Consider the following 16,709-nt stretch of genomic DNA (forward strand, 5'->3'; position numbering starts at 1 on the left):
GTGTCGGTTCCCGTGTTTATTATGGGCATGATTTCACCGCGAGGAGGAAGCGGGGAGATGGCGGTGATTAATATGCCGTCCAGGTTTAATCCGAGGCTGGCCTTTAGTGTGCGGGTTTACGCCGTCACTCACCGGGATTGCCTGGGGTAGTGGGGGGGGGGCGCGGGGCTCGGGCGCCAGGCGCTCCGCGGGCAGGTCGGGGTTGGGGCTCGGACGGCCCCAGCGCTGTGCTTTGAGGCACTGTCACCAGTAGGTGACTGAGAGTTAATTAGGAAGTGTTCTCCGGATCAATGGGCCGCACAGCTTATTAGCGATTCTCTCCAGCCCTTTGCAGGGCCGGCCGGGCCTGTGCCTCCCACACAGGCCGGGACCCCGCGGCCCGGGCTGCGGAGAGCGCCTCTGGGAAGTGGGGAGGGATGGGCGGCGAGGGGCGACCGGGAGGTGAGTGTAACTTGGCCGGGCGGCGCGTTGCGTGCGGCGCCTCGAGGCCCGCGCAGCCCGCTCTTTCTTCCTGCTCTCGGTCGCCTCGACTGTGTCTTTAACTCGCTCCCGCTCGCGTCGCTGCCTGGCTGCTCCTCCCCGCCTCCCTTGCCTATCTCTTGTTCTCTAAGCACGACGCCTGTGCTCCCCGCCCAGTTTGGGATTAGACAAGATAAAAATCGGACTGCCCAGCGCGCAGAGCTGTGACTGTGCCCCGGCAGCCGGGCTGGCGGGAGCACTGTGGGCCGGGGCCGGGGCGGACCCGCTGTGCGCTCGGGGCAGCCCGAGCCCGTAGAGTCCCACCCCGACCCTGCAGGCGCGGTCACGCTCCAGCGTTCTGTCTGTCTGGGGGCGGGCCGCGGAGGCGGCGGCAGACTCCCGTGAGCGAGCGAGCCTTTGGGCCCAGCGACCAGGGTGGAGGCAAGGCTGCGAGGGTTTCTCTTAACCCTTTAAAGACGATAGGGAGAGTGGGGGTGGGGAGTGTAGTAGCAATTCCTGGAGGCAAAGTAGCCCCCTGGGGAGAGGAGGCGGGAGTCTGGGCTTAGGGTTTTCCTTTCTCTTCTGTGTATGCAATCTCACATCCTGGTACATTGGGCTGGATTCTTCGAGGAACCAAACGCAGCTGCTAGGTGATCTAATTTGACCCGATACTTCTCAATGGGGAAGGTGTGAACACACACAGTGGGCACCCTCACTTAAGGAAGTGAGTTGGGGAGATGCAGAGGTTAGACCTTACCGTTCCCAGCGGCCCAGTATGTGAAGGTCTGCTCAGAGCTTTAGTCAGTGGGGCCTCTGACCGAGAGTGTTGCCTACCAAAGACCCAAGCCTGAAATGCCTGTCCACTGCGTACAGGTATGCATCGGAGAGAGCAAAGGGGTCCTTGAGTTGTCTATGTAAATAAAAACACTTTTAACCATGAACTTGTGGAGAGTTCAAATAAGATATGTGCAGGGAGGCAGCCTCCAAACAGGAGTTGGACAGCGATGTGTACAAGATCGATCATTTGTATCCACATCCATGGGGTCAACATTGAATGGGTCTAAAAATTTAATACAACTCTGCAGGCATTGGTCTCGTTCTTTCCCTGAGGTAGACCCCTGAGGTAGGTGGGTTACCCTATAGAGAAATGAATCATTAGTCACATTCCTCTCTCCTTCCCCCTCCTCTTCCTTTTAGGGTTTGTAGTCTTAGGGGATCCTCTAGTTACATTAAACTGCAAACCCATATTGGTCTGGGAACGAGCCCCATTATAGGCAAAGCAAGAATGTAAGTCGTGGGGAGGTGTACGTGTTAGACAGGAATGCACAGATTAAGATGTGCGCCTGAATGACATGTGCTGAGACAAATCAAGACACTTGGGCTCTGGTGCCCACATGGAACAAGAGATAGAGAAGAGAGAAAGAACTGGCCGCGAGGAATGTAAACATGGGTATGCAAATACTGAGACCTAGAGCGAGATCCTAGGAGAAAATCCCAGACTTTGTTGAGCTGGCAACTGGAGCAGAATTTCTGTAAGTTCGTTCGAGAGACAAAAGCCCATTTAAAGGTGTGAAGAGGGTCACCTGGAAACACAAAAAGCATTCACATGCATACATCCATGCTTAGATACACAGGCTGAACGACAAAAACTCCTCAGTGCCTGATGAAGATTTTCCTGCCCGGTGAGACAGAGCAGGGCACGGAAGTGTGGGCCACACAACCACATTCGCACACTCATTCACTGGGAAATACTGTGTCTTCGGCTAGAGGGAAACTGAGGGCGACGGTGCCTAGCTAAGGGTGGATGGCCCTTGGTTACTAAGATTGCTTCTGGTTATAGTTTCTTCCCATCTGGAGTGGGGAAGAGAGTATGTCTTGAGCAGGTAGGAGGATTTCTGAAAGATTTTTGAGTTCTGGACCCTGAGAGGATGGATGGTGGAGGAAAAAGGAGTAGCTTTGCATTCTGGGTCGGAAGCAAGGGATGTTGCGCTCCTCTAAGCCCTGTTTGCTAAGGTGGCGCAGGGCCTAGTGAACTGAGAGAGACTGAACCGAAAGAAGTACGAAGCTCGGCCTCTGGGCGGAATCAAGGGGAGGTATGCTTACTTTCCCTTTTTTTTTTCCCCCTTGAGGAGACCGTGCGGGGACGGCCAGCGTAGAGAGGATTAGCAGGCGCCTCTGTGACCCCAGACGCGCGCGTAAACTCGGCTTGGGTTTGGTTTGCGCGTGGCGTCGGTTTGCCGCGGTCCTTCTTTGTCTGAGCCCAGCCGGGAATTCCAGCTTTTATTGGGAAGACAGCACTCGGGTGGAGCCCGCGCTGGGTTGGGCACGACAGCCGGGGCTGGGCAGGAGGCTCGCCGGCCTCCGAGCCGCCCGAACCCCAGGACAGTCCTCGGGAGTGCCCAGCGGCCCCGGCAATGCCACCTCGGTGGTTTCCTCGAGGGCGGCGGGCCCGGCAGACCCAGCCCGGCGGGGCGTGGGGCCTCACGGGTCCACTTGGGCCGCCGTACCGCCCCTCTCCCCGCTGGCCCCACCGCTCCCCCGCCAGCCCCACCGCTCCCCCGCCAGCCCGAGGCCGAAAGGAGCTCTGAAGGCCCTCTGTTAAGCTCCAGGGTCACACCCGTACCCTGGGGGCCGCGCAGGGGCGGGAGGACCTTCTCCTGGCTGGAGGCCTCCAGCCCTCGGCTCACACGGTTTGGGCCTGGAGGGGCCTCGCCCAGGCAGGGGAGGGGAGGCCTATCCCGACCGGGCTGCCTCGCCCGAGTGAACGGCTGGCAGGATTCCGTCTGTTTGCAAGGCTGGCTGCGCTGCCGGGGCCTGGATGGTGGCGCTGGCTTGAGAAGCAGCCGGGGCAGGAGTGGAAGGTCTTCTCAGGCCACCCCCGTGGCAGCCAAGCCGCCTGTGCCCCGAGCACTTGGCCGGGGACGTCTCCCAACCTCCAGCCCGGCCCGTCGGCTTTCGCTGGTTGCCCGCCATGTGTTCCTCCGGAAGGGATAGCTGACTTTCTGTTGGATGGGAATTAACCAATGAGCTTCCCCCGCCCCCCGCAACGTTTCTGTAGCAGGCCCCCTTTCCCAGCGCAGGCTCATTTCCGCCGGCCCCTATTCGAGGGTGTTGGAATTGGGTGGGGGCGTCCCCGCACTTTGTTATTTCTTAGAACCATGTCTCCCCGGCCAGCCATCGCCCCTCAGCACCCATGGGCTCCGGCGCCCCGTGATTAGACTAGCGGGGAAGTCCGCTAGGAGAAGATCCTGACAGCATTAAATAGAATTTGATCTAAAAGACAGTTTCCAGTATAATCTCGTTATGCATCACAGACTCCCGGTGTTATTTTGTGGAAGGCGGACAATGATCAATTTACATTGACCCGGGGCCGGGCGAGCTTTTAGATGGTCATTGCCATATTGATTTGCATGCAAAAAGGAGACCTGCTAAAGTTAAAGACCGGAAGCTAAATGAAACTAAATTTATTGTCTAGGTGCAAACCAGAGGAACTACTGGGGGGAAGAGGGTGAGTGAAGTCAGGGTGCCAGGGGCAGAGCAGGTGAGAGGCCCAAGAGCTCCGGGAGGTCACAGATTTGGGAGCGATCTTTGCCCTGGTGATTTCAAAACGTGAGGAGCGGGCTTGTTTAGGGTATGGGGACCCAGCAGGGAAAAGTTATAAACAGGCACTATTGCATTGAAGGCACTGGGATCTTTTAATGCTAATAGTAACTGCGAGGGGGGAGGAGAGGTTTATAGGGTTATAGGGGTCTTCCTGCACCATTTCCGGCACCCCCCATTTCTGTTGTTCTACCCGAGCGCTTATAACCGTGCCAAGGGCACCCAAATTCTTGCATCTGAAGAGTTACATTTTTTTTTAAAGACAGGCCTTAAACTTTCCCCGCCCCCCTCCCCCCCCTCCCCGCGAGTAGGGGGCGGTTCTGCATGCCGCTGCGGGCAGACCTAGACGTTTGGAGGCTGCGGGAGTTCCTCCCCGGACGCAGCAGCAGCAGCCCCAGATTCGGCCGGACGCCGATCGCTTTGGGAAGCGGCTCGTTCCAGGTGGCCCAAGTGGCGGGGGCGGGGGAGGGTCTGCCGGGGCCAGAGACTCACGGTGCCGGGGGTGGGGGGATCACCTCCCTGGAGGTTGGAAGGGCCTGCACGGAGGGTGTGGAGGAGGGAAGGCGGGGGCTGGAAATCCTGTCCCAATCGGCGGTGATCGCCAAGGCCGGAAAGTTTAAAAAAGAGAGAAAGCCACTGGCTGCAAGCCAGGGGCTGCCGGGCCGCCGGGGCGTATTTGGCTGACTAGAGGGGTGAGGACCCGGCTCCGCCATCGCCTCGGTCCCTCCCGCTGCGGAGGCCCTGGCTTGCCCCAGGCGCTCCTGGAGCCATTTCACGCATCCGGAGCCTCGGCCACTGGAGGAGCCACCCGCCCGGGGCCGGGAAGCCGCAGGGGCGGCTGAGTGTCCGGCGCTCCTGCCCGTTCCCCTTCCCACCGAGCTGAGCTGGAGACGGCCCTGGGTCGTGGAGCCTGTGGCGTCTGTGGCATCGGGTGTGGATGGTTCCCGGAGCTTCTGAAAGCCCGGGGCAGACCAGGAAATTGAAGACGGGGTGGGGAGGGGATGTTGAGCGCTGACCCTGCGCTGCTGGGATGAGAAGTTCTGGAGAGGAGAGAGAACCCCAACCTCCGGCTTGTCTCGGGACTTGGCTTTTTGTGGGGACCCCCAGGAGTCCAGGAGGGTCCAGCATCTTGCAAGCCGCTTCCCCCTCAGTTGCCTCCCCAGCCCACTTTGGTCCCTGGGTTTTTCATTAAAGTCCTAGGAAAGGTAGATGTAGGCAGTCTTTCCAAAGGGCTTTTGCTCTGTCTAGATAATTTGATTGATTGCTTTATGTGGCAAAACTAGTGTGGCAAGCCTTCTTGTAGTTCCAGGTGTCAGCACTTTTTCCAGAGACCTAAGAGTAGCACCCACCTCCCACTGCCTGTTCTGGGCTCCTGGAGGAGGGGAAAGTGGAGCCTTGTTGGGAATCCCTGGCCTCACAGCAGGGTGTTCCAGTGTAGGGAGATGGGTAGGATGTTGGCAGAAATTTCGAAAGACTTCACATGGACCAAGAGATTTCTGGGTGTAGGAGAAACTAGGATGCGGGCTCCTTGTGGACCGAATTTCATAGGTGTTAAGTGCTATCCTTTTACTCTGTATTGGAGTACAAGGGCTAAGGAAGCCTTCCGAACTTCTTGGGGATTCGGGATGGCACAATTTGACCGATAATTGGCTCCTCTCCGCAACTCCAGGACTGAGTTTGACCGTGGCCCATTTTTACTAGCTGTGTGACCTTGGGGACAGGTTATTTATGGCCTCTGAGCCTCAGTAAGTTTCTTATTTGTCAGACTGGGTATAATTTTCCACCTTTAGGATCAAAGAATACTTGGCACATAGTAGGCCCGGAGGATTAGTAATTGCTTTGAATGACTGGTCAGATTCCTATAGGTTGCTTCTCCGTTCCCTGCTGCCCCTGAGATGCCCGCCGCCCTCCCCCCGCAAGACCTGCGTAGGCCAGCGTCTGGGGACCAACCTGCAGGTTAAGCTCCCCTCCAAGGGTATTCCTGAGGCTATTCCTCCAGGTCTGCCTCCGTGGGTTCCTCCTTCTTTCCCTTTGTTACAGTTCTTTGCATTCTGGGCTTTAAAGGAATCCATATGAAAAGGCTGGGATTTTTTTTTCTCCCCCTAAGTGGGATCATTTATATGGTTAGGAATTGATTCCAGAACCGGTATCTAGGTGCTCTTTGGCAAGTCCTCCCGTCATTCTTTCGGGGGGAGGGAACAGCAGCGGCTGGAGGGGAGAGACCTGGTGGGAAGAGGTGAAAGGGTCTGGCCCGCTGCAGAGGCCAGAGGTGCTGTGGTTTGTCTGATAGGGATTAAGTCCGGATGTTATGAGGTCTCAGTGTGGTTTTCAATAAAAGTCTGTCAGGGATTGCTTCTTTTCTATGGATATGTATTTTAAAAACTTTACTAGCATGAGAAGAAAACCAGACCTGTATGGATCCAGGCCGGTAGTAAGCTACTGTGATCAGGTTTCCTACTAGACTCCCAGAGGGGAAGTCAGCGTTTGATTGAAGCTACACTTGGTTCTTGACTCTCTGGGGATGCCTGCTCTGAAACAGGAGCCCTCCCTTTCTCTCCTCCCCCCCACCCCCCTTTTCCCTTCTTCCCCTAAAAGCCTTTGTGCTGAAAGAGCTTCAGTAGGCATGAGTCCCTGGTACCTCTCTAAAGAATGCCTTCCAGTCTTTGCTGACATTGTTTTGTGAACAGTGGGTTTTACCAGGCCAGCAGTTTTCCCCCGATCTTAGCTCACTATTTTAGAGGTTCGAGTATGCCCAGGATGCGCCCAACTTCAGTGCTTTCCAGTGTGTGTAGCCAGGGCCTTGCCTGTAATCTGAAGACACCTTAACCTTTGCCCTAGGTGCCCCCCCGCGGGTGGGGGTGATGAAGGTGGGGAGAGCAAGGACAGGGGATCTTGTTGAGGGTCTGTTTGTTTTCTCCAGCCACAGAGGCAGAGGGGTGGAGTGGGGCGAGGCCGAGAGTACGTTCCAGCCTTGGGTCTGATTTAAAACTTGGTTTAATTGGAGAAACTCTTAGGCATTTAACAGTTCTGTACAAATGCAAACTTGACATAGCTCTAGGCCTACGTCAATTAGGAAAGAATAAATGAAGTACAGAGATGTCCAAACTATGTAATTCCTAGAGTTGTCTGCCCTCCCGTAAACACATGACAAGTGCCAAGGCATTTCCAGTCAAAACACCCATGGAACCAGCAGCCTCCATCCTTTGTATTTATTATTTTATTAACAGCATTTTACAGAGCATTTAACAAGCACAGCCTGCCTGCTTTCCACCACAGCTCTCAGCAGACTGAGGGGTGGAAAACAGATGGGGGTGGCGAGGAGTGGTCTCTAGAAGAGACTTCTAAGCTGGAGACATCTCTTCAGATGGGCAAGGAAAAGGAACATTTGGGGTTCCTTTCTCCTGGCCCCAAAGAGAAGACAAAAGTAATGCTTTGGAGGAAGAAATCCCCTCTCCCTTCTCCGGAGGAAAGTTGTGCAGATGTGGTCTGTCTAGTCTCCACTTGGATTCCAGAAGGTGTGAAGCAGGGTCTGCTTTCCCAATACTCTGCCCATCAGTTATTGGTGCTTTTCAAAGAATAAGTATTTGTCTGCTATCATTTTTCTATATCCTGGTGGAAAGTTTATAAGGAAAACGAATGCCTTTCTTAAGTCATAAAATGAGCCTTGTATGATTATTTAATTAAAATCTATTTAAGGACCGATTAGGCGTGTAATTTGCGCTAATAATGACGATGATGGAAATGTTCGACTTAACCAAAAATCATAAAAGGAGACATTTTGATCAGTGGGGCGACCAGGAAGGATTCAGGGAGTTGGACGGTTTTCCGAAACACGAGGCTTTGGGCTGCAGAAAGTGCCAAGCTGCCTAGCCTCTGGGACCACGGTAGAGAGGGCTGCAGGACCCCAGGCTTGGCCGGGGCAGGCTGACCCACGCTTTGCTGAGCAGAGAAACCGACCCTGGGAGTCTGAACAACCTTTATTCCCAGCTGAGGAAATGGGGGAGGGGGCCTGAGAGGAAGAAACTCTGGGAGAGAGCTGATGAACCCCACAGAACTCTGCGCGAAATGGCTGTGTTCTCTTGCTTTAACAATCAGCAGCGACACACGCATTGCTGTCTAGGCTAGCCTTGGCTGGAGCCTGGAAGGGTGGGGGGAGGGGGGGTCTCTTGTTCTGGAGAAACCTGCCAGCTGCTGGGCTTGGTGCGAAGGCAGACACAATGCTGCTGTTGGTTTGATCTCTAACTGGATTGTTAGTCTGGCTTTAACTGTGTGGTAAGGGGGGAATGTGAAGGCTGTTTACAGCGAGTGCAAATAATGTGACAGCTGTTGGTGCAGGAGCAGCGCTGTGCCTCCTCGGCGCTCACACAATGCGTGCACTGTGCAGGCCCACGGAGAGCTGCAGAGGTGGCCGCCCCTTGCTGGCCCGGGAGCCCTCGGATGCGCTGCGAGAGAGCCCTCCGGCGGCGGCACCCGCACCCCGCGACACGCATCTTTCTGGCTCCTGGGATCGTGGTGGACGTGCGCGCTGGTTGGTGTGTTGTGGATTAGGGAACTTGTTAGGCAGAGGTGGCAGGAGAAGGCCTGCGGGGTCATGAGTGTCAACTGTCTGGAGGGGTTTGGCCGGGATCTGTTGACCTGGGGCCTCAGTGGCTTGTGACCGGGTTGTTAAGATTTGGGAAAGTAACTTTCCACCCTAAAGCAAGCCTGTTGGAAAGAATGTATTAACTGAAGGCTTTCTGGAAATTGCAGAGGCTCTGAAGGCCGTTGTTCTTCCTCTGAAATGGCCCTGTTATTCAGATAAGTTCAAGAGACAGGCGGCCGCTGTGTTCTATGCCCTCGGCCCCGTTTCCTGGATTGGAAACACAAGTGTGTAGGTTCAGGACCCGAAGGGGGGTGAATGGGGGTGGGGAGGGGTGCAAGTCGGCTTTTGATCACCCGCCTCCCTTTGCCTTCCCGGTTTTTAAGAGCGCACTTGCCTTTCAGCTGCAGGACCAGCGGTGCTGTCTTGAGGTCTGCCCACAGCGCCACCCACTCTGTGACTTAATCAACGAGATGCCCACAGCCCGGCCTTCTCTGAGTTCCTGGTCCTCTGCCAGGCACTGCGGGGAGGCGCCAGGGTGGGAGGGAGAACAGTTGGTGGGTGGCAGCAATACCCCGCTGGGCCGGTCCAAGCTGGCAGGCTCAGGATGGTCCTCAGGATGGTCCAGAAGATGGGCCTGCCCCTGGGCTGTCCTGGGGCAAGCTGGGGGTAAGCACCACTCCCCCCAACCTCAAGGTTGAAGGCTTCCGCAACCCTGGCCCCCGGGCTTTGGAGGATCATTTAGAGCTGACTTAATTCTATATCCTGCCCTTCTGTGTGATTTCGGCCCCTGAGTGTACAGCTTGCAGGATATCTGCAAATTACGGGTCCACCTCCGCTCCCCCCTGCCCCCACATCTACTCTCTGAGTTATAATGTGGACTTCTACATCTAGTTGGGTTCCCTAGTGGGGAGCTGGGAGATGCTTCTGGAATGATACATGAACTTCGGTGCCAGTTCTATAAATTGGTCTCTTTTTAGGACGTGTGCCATTTTCTGTAGGAATGTTGCTTGCAAAACGAGTTTCGCCTTGGAGGAAAGGCGGAAAGATAAACAAGCCTGCAACGCCAAAGCGCTGGCAGTCTTTCCCTCCTTCCAGCTCTCTTAAAGCAGCCGGGCTGCATTTCCAGGATTAGACTCGTGCTTGTGAAGAGGGACTCTGGTTGGCTTTTTTTTTCCCCCGAAGCAAATGCAAATTAGAGAAAAATAATTTTCTTTCAACGATATGCAACGTATGAGTCACTTGTTATCGTGCTCCGAGGCAGGCAGGTCTCATTGGCGCGTCTGCCAGCTCGCTCACATCTGCTGGGCGCTGTTTGGGGCATTTTAACCTTGGTGGTGTCGTGTCTGGTCCCACGGGTCAAGGAGGAGTAATTAAGCTCTGAACAGCTAGAAAAATTCACGGGCCCCCACGTCTACCGCAGTTTTCCCACAGCTTTGTTTGGGGTGTTCCGGGTTCCAAGATGAACAGACGTGGGGTTCCTATTGTTCCTCGTAAAGAAAGTGGGAGCCCCTGTCCTCCTCTGACCCTCATCCCCAGCCTTCCCAGGACTCCCAGGCTGCACACAATCAGCAGGGAAGCCGGGTGCAGGTCACAGGACCCTGTGTTTTATGCATCTTTTATTCGTAAAAAGTTCCTTTGTGCTTCCTGTGTGTACTAATGATAGCTGTCGTTAATAGCTTTCTGGTCTAGCTTGTTCCTTGTGGGGGGAGGAGTTTGCAGTGAGTTCACTTTATTTCTACAAAGCCCTGATGGAGGCTGCAGTGCAGTGACACCCCGTCTAGAGTCGTGGTCTATGGATCGTTTATTCTGGATCTGCCTCCAGGTTGTGTAGACTCCAAGTGGGAACCCAGCCTGTAGGGACCAGACCCGAGGGGGTGTGGAGGGTGGGTGGGCGGGGAGGAGAGGAGTCAGGTTGATTGATTGCTTTCAACCGAGGTTTCCTGTCCTGGGCTGCTGCCTCCTGTTGAGGGACACCAGCTTCCAAATGGGGCCCCCTCTTGCGTACACGCGTGCTTGTGTGTGGCACAACCGTGAAAGAAAGTGAAAGGAACAAAAAGCCGAGGCCTGGCGTCGGGAGGGGGGTTTGGCGGGGGGAAGGGGAAGTGTCTGAGGTTGGTCCAAGAGCTGACGGGGGGCCACGGCTCTGTTTTTGGGAAAGGGGGTGTGTGGCGGGCAGCCCCGGTTTGGCGGCGGCTCTCCCGGTCGATCCTTGCTGGTGCCCCCCTCCCCAAGCCCCCGAGCCCCCTTTTACAGTTGGCTACACCTGGCTTGCATCTTTGAATCGGGGAAGGTGGGGGAGGCTTCCACGGAGAGAACACTCCAGACTGGCCGAAGGGAGCGCAGGACGATGGGCCGGAGCGGTCTCCAGTCAGTGCCCACTCCCCTGGGGCGCGCCGCCGCACATCCTGGGTTCTCCGTGAACCCACCCAAAGTTGCTTTTTGTCAGAGATTCAGCGGCAGGCGCCTGGGAAGGGGGAGCCCAGAGGAGCGCGCGGGCGGGGTGAGCTGGGGTCGGGGGCTGGCCGAGAGAGCCGGGGGTCCTGGAAGGTCGGGCGGGGGGTGCGTGTGGGGGGGCGGCCCCGCGCGGGGACCTGGCGTAGGAGGGGCGCGGAGCCTGCGGCAGCGCGGGTGTGTGTGGTGGGAGAGAAAATCCCTTTGCTGCCGACCGATCCGTGCTCGGGGCTGAGGCGGGGGAGGGGGCGCCCCTCCCCCACTCGCCGCCGCCGCTGCTGCTGCGGGCCAAGTTCACTCCCGACTGACCCGAGTGGCTCGCGGCGCTATCCTGGCGCCCTGGGAGGAGGCAGGGAAGGTTCTGGTTGCTCAAAAGGTCAGGGCCAGCCGCGTGAGTTTCCCGTCCCCCACCCCGTCACACCCGCACTCCTGCTCCGCAGCTCTGTTACTAATGCAAAACTTGGGTCGTGAGTGGGGACGCCTCTGGAGGCGGCGACAGCCATGACTTGGAGTGTGCCAAGAGACAGCGCCTGGGCAGGCTGGATCACTCCTTCCACTCCTCACTCCCCCCCAGCACCCATGCCCGGCTGCAGGACCCGTCGGGCGACCTCCTTCAGCCACACCCCAGGAAGCCTGCGACCCTCGCCCTGACCTGGGGGCATCCTTGGGGTTCCCTTCTCCCCACTGCTACACATACTGGGGAAAACATCCCAGGAGGACTTGCCCCAACGCTGCACACCCTGGACCGCTTTTTCTCATCTCCCACCTCCTCGCGGCCCCCAGTGCTAAAATAGGAACTTCTTCTTCCCTCCCTTCCTTGACACCAGTAGAGAAGTGTCTGTGTGTGACTCAGTCTGCGCTTGGAGCAGTCCCAGGAAGGGCTCCCGCGCCATGAGCTTTGGGCTTCCATGAAAGCCACACACTCTGCAGAAGGTCACCCCTCCCTGGCCCCCTCTGTGTCCCTGCCTCAGCCTTCCCTCTGCCGCAAGGAAACTATGTAGCCATTCTGGGGTTGGTTTGTTACGTAGAATGTTTAGTGGAGTCAGATGCTGTTTAATGGGTTAGATGTGGCCTGCACCAGCTATTGCCAGGCAGAACTCAAGTCCATAGTGCAGTTTAATCCTCTGGAAAACACGGTGCCAAATATTTACAGATGAGGGGGCCAGAGTTGAAGAGGTCCGGCCACCTGCCCAGAGACACGCCGTGGATGAGAGTGGGAGCTGGGAGGCTGTGGTGACTGCGCGCGCGCGCGCGCGTGTCCTCCACAGAGAACCAGCCATGCCGGTGCAGCGAGAGACACCCCTTCCCCGAAGAGGTCCCCAGCCTACGGAGGACCGTGGCACATGGCATGCTGGCTGGGAGCCCTGCCGTCTGCCCGGCCTTCTGAGCCGGAAGCTCCCCAAAACCCGTCCAGGTCTTCTTGGTCACTAACTGGATAAATGCCTGATGCGGCATGGGGTGCCTAGAGAGTGAGGCCCTAGGAAGGGGCACCGTTCGTATTGGAGTGGAGTTGGGATGGTTTGGTGGCACTGCTTCCCATTCCGTCGCTGTCACTTGACAAGCGTGCTGTGCAGACTTGAACCAATCCATCAGCGCCTCAAGGGCGGAGGCAGTGGAAAGTGGCCCGGTGCCAGGAGGAGCTGGGGTGGAGAGAAAGGAGAGGTGGCAGGAGTGGCCTGGTGCTGCCTTCCTCCCTGCGCTCACGCCAGCCTCTCACGGCCACTGCTCCTTCCTTTGCAGCCTGTTTGTTGCCTGCCAAGGGAAGTCGCCTTTAAAGAAAAAGAACAAAACAAACGTTCTCTCCTTCTCCTCATTCCATAATGGTGTCTTCATGGCAGGAATCGGCAGAACGGTGGTGGGTGCAGCTGGGGACCCGTGTGCCCCCTCGTGTCTTTTCACAGAGGGCCAAAGTGCCCTCGCTCAGGGATGCCGAGGTTGGGGGGACAGCTCCTAATCTTGGTCCCTCTGACCTCTTTCTGCCAATCAGGCTCTTCTCCCCAGCGTCCAGGCCAAGCTCGGATGCTAATCATAACTCTTGGCTCCCGGACCAGATGACTGCCCAAGTCTGTCGAGGGAGACTCAAGCTCTCCTGTGCTTGCCCCTAGGGCCAGACCGAAAGCCGGAGACCACGCGGCAAGTCTGCGTTTTGCAAGCCGGGTCTCTCGCAGAACTGGGTGTTCAGCGGGCAGCCACCACAATTCCTGGTCTGTTCTTCAGAAACCAGACGCTCTTCCGTCTCCCCGGCTGACCCCTTCTCTTGGCCACCTTCCCTCTTCATCCCTGTCCCACATCCTTGCCCCCTTCTCTCCACTGCTGGAAAAAAGGGTTAAAACCCAGAGCCAGGGTGTAGCTTAGCAGCTCCCACTGGAAACAGGTTGGTGCTTGTAAAGTGCTTTTCATGACTGGCTTCACACATCTTGGCACTTCCAGAAGCATCACCCACCTGTGGAAGAAAAGGGGGGGGTCGTTGAGAAATAAGGGCAGATGAGCCTCTTATATACAGCAGCAAAGCGCCTGCTGTGTCTGTCATCTAAATCACGTCATTTGCCCCCTGCAGCATGACCCACAGCCAAGGGTCAGGGAAGTCACTTTTGAAGAACTTTTCCTTGGAGGTTAAAAAAAAAAGAAGAAGAAGAAAGTAAGAAAGACCCCCAACTATTTCAATAGCCGCTTCTAGAAGAGGAATGGGGTGAGCGTGGCGGTGTCTCTGACCCTATCTCTGTGTCCCTTGCGCCCACGATCCCCTTAGTTAGTTTAGTTCTACATCCCAGAGAGATGGGGGGTGGGCCCGTTCTTCAGTGATGGTGGGGTGTACGCAGTATGGCCTTTGCCCAGGATGAGGGTGTTCCTGCCCAGGATTTGGGCTGTCACTCTGGAGAAGGGCCTCACGCCAGGCAGGGCCCCCGGCTCCTTGGCCCTTTCCACTCAGGTCCATCTTTGGCCCGGAACCGGAAGAGAGTTAAAAGTCTTTAGCTCGTTGCAATGAAATTATGGCTGGCAGTGGCGCCGCTGTTTGTTCAACAGACCTCCACTTTTAAACAGTTCACAAAAAGTTCATGGGGCAGCTAAAGTTTATAAGTGTGTGGGTGTGGGTGTGGGTGTGTGTGTGTGGGTGTAGTCAGCAGGATCCAGTACTGAGCCTTGCCCCTCCTCCTCTTGTTTCTTCACGGCCAGCCCCCCGCCCCGCCCCGCCTCCACTCCCGTGACACCGGACCACGCTCGGGGCCTCAACGGACCACGCTCGGGGCCTCAACCCTCCATCTGACCCTGTGCACGTAAGAACACTTCATCCTGCCACTGGGTGTTATTTATCTGTGCGGTGTTAATATTGAAAACCCCACCAGTCAAGACCTGGAAGGGCGGGGAGAGGCTTTGAAAGCACCCCATGGTCCCAGGTGTCTCTAAAGTGCATTCCCCTCTCATGCTAAGTCCAGGCCGCCCTTTCTAAAGAAAAGCCCTTTCAAGGGAAGGGGACTGCTGGCCCTTTTTGAGGGGAGGGGAGAGGGTTCAGTAGGATGATTGTGGCAGGGGCCTTTCTGTTTCCTCAGTCAGGTGCTCAGAGGTCCTTGTCCCAAGGTGACAACTGAAGGAGACATGTAAGAGGCAGCTTGTGTAAGTTTTGAAGACTGGAGCACCAGAAGAAGATTGGGGCTTCGAGGGCACACACGCTTCGTCCCTCATCCTTTTCTTAAGGGTTTGATGGAGTGACCCTTTGGCTTCTGGTATAATGTCCAAATTTCATCATGACACCCAGCCAGGGGGTGGCATGGTGTGGTCCTCCCGCTGCAGCCACGGCCAGGACACTTGCACCGAGGAATGTTGCTCCTCCACCTTTTAGATGAGGCTTCCCTGGACATCTTCCTTTTGGTCTTCCTTTTGTAGAAGGGGCTGCAGGGGTTAGGGAGGGGACACTTTGTTGAACGTGCCTTCTGGTGGGCCCTGCACTAGTGGTGGCCTGCCCCCAACTTGATTTGTATGTTCGAAACATGGAAGAACAGCCCGTGAGCCCCCCACAGAACCTTCCTTGATGCCCAAGTCCATCTGAGTCCACCTTTTCGGGGCACTGTGGCCAGCCACTGGAAATGCCCCAGTCTGTCTAAAGAAAGGGACGCTTCCTAAAGAAATAGCTTCTCTAGAATCCCACCAGGCCGGACACAACTGGGAGATCCCTGCCTCTCCTCCAGCTTCATCGTTGAGCTCTAACTACGCGCCGTGTGTCTGCGGCGTGGGGCTCTTGATGAACAGATGGTGTTCTCTTCTGTATAGGGGCCGATGGGGGATGCTGGTGGACAAAAGCCTGTGTTAGGACAAAGAAATGCAGAGGGATAGCCTGGCTGGCTTTGGGATTCAGGTCTCCCAGGTGCTCCCCGACCCCACCCCTAGTCACTCTCGGAAAAAGAGTCCCCAGTCCTTGGTGGCTCCCACCCAACAGACCTGGCAGTCAGCTCCGTGTGCTAAAGTGTAAAAGCAAGCATTTGCGTATTTTTTCCTGCTAACAAAGGAAATGTGTCGACTTGGGGAACATTTGGGCTTTCGGGAGCTGTGTGGGTGGGTGTGTGAGGGAGGAGAAAGAAAAGTTGCCCCCATGAGCTGCACACCAGTGATTTCACACTCAGGTTTGGGTCCTGTGTAAAGAGGCCGTGGCTGGGGGGGGGCCCTCCCCCGCCACCCTGCCCCGGACAAGGGAGTCTGAGCAGGGGAATTGCCTAGGGCCATCGGTCCCAGGCATTAAAGGCTCCCCTACTTATTAACCCAGCATTTAACAGCAGGATATGGAGCTGAAGCGCAGTCAAAAGAAACGGCTCAACCTCCAAAGAGCAATTAAAATCCTGCACGAGGATAAATCACGCACCGTGATAATCCTGTGAATAAAATGCAGCTTGTCCTGACCCTTCACTCATGCAGCAAACTAGAATGTGGTGTGGGTGGGGCTGGTGGGCCGGGAAGTTAAGGAGGGGGCGGGGCTCTCCCCTGTGCCTCAGCAGCCTCCCCCCTCCTCCCGCTAGACGGAAAACGGGTGGCTTCTGCTTGCTCCCTGTGGGCCGGAATCTTGCAGCCCCAGCCCCAGCCCCAGCCCGGCAGCCTGGGCTGCTCCGATTTCTGCACTCGCTCCTGATTGCTGGTCCCCAGCGAGCAGGCGTCATTGAATTACTCAGCCCCCTCCCTCTGCAGCTCCCAGGCCAAACCACCCAGGTTTGGGGCTTAATCTAATCTAGGGCTCGGGTGGGGTGGCTCGCCAGCGCACTGACTCTTTTTACCCCTCCATCTGTAAGTCACACGCACCGCAGCCGTGGAAGTGAGTCGTAGTTTGGGCCACCACACCGGACTGTTGTGCCTTTTAGCCCACACCCCACCCCTGTCCCCAATCCTTTCAGCCACAAGAAGAGTCAATGTGGGGCTCCCTGGAATCTAGCACCGTCCACTTTCGATCCAAGTGTGTTCTCCAAAAGGCTGGGAAAGGGGAAGGGAGAAGGGAGAAGGGCAGGTTAAGGGTGTCATGTGCTGTACCTTGAATGGTGTGGCCTGTGGCTCTTGAACTCTCTGCATCCCCAGCGCCTCCTGCCAGGGAAGTTCCACCTCCCTCCTTGAACCTCTGGCTCAGGTGTGTTCCTTTGCT

At 56.5% G+C, this 16,709-nt stretch overlaps 1 protein-coding gene across 1 annotated transcript in view; it reads left to right on the plus strand.

The window, feature by feature from the left end:
* Positions 1-15,013, plus strand: part of LOC308610771 (uncharacterized protein) — a gene marked incomplete at its 5' end in the record, with an annotated part of 32,633 nt that extends 17,620 nt beyond the window's left edge. The window contains 3 exons of the mRNA XM_081259782.1: positions 13,650-13,730; positions 14,267-14,367; positions 14,641-15,013. Coding sequence (XP_081115908.1) covers positions 13,650-13,730; positions 14,267-14,357 — 172 coding nt within the window. The 3' untranslated portion in view covers positions 14,358-14,367; positions 14,641-15,013. The remainder of the gene's footprint in view (positions 1-13,649; positions 13,731-14,266; positions 14,368-14,640) is intronic.
* Between the last annotated feature and the right edge of the window lie 1,696 nt (positions 15,014-16,709).

Source organism: Mesoplodon bidens (assembly GCF_964165515.1).
Source record: "Mesoplodon bidens genome assembly, contig: HAP1_SCAFFOLD_178, whole genome shotgun sequence".
NCBI lineage: Eukaryota > Metazoa > Chordata > Mammalia > Artiodactyla > Ziphiidae > Mesoplodon > Mesoplodon bidens.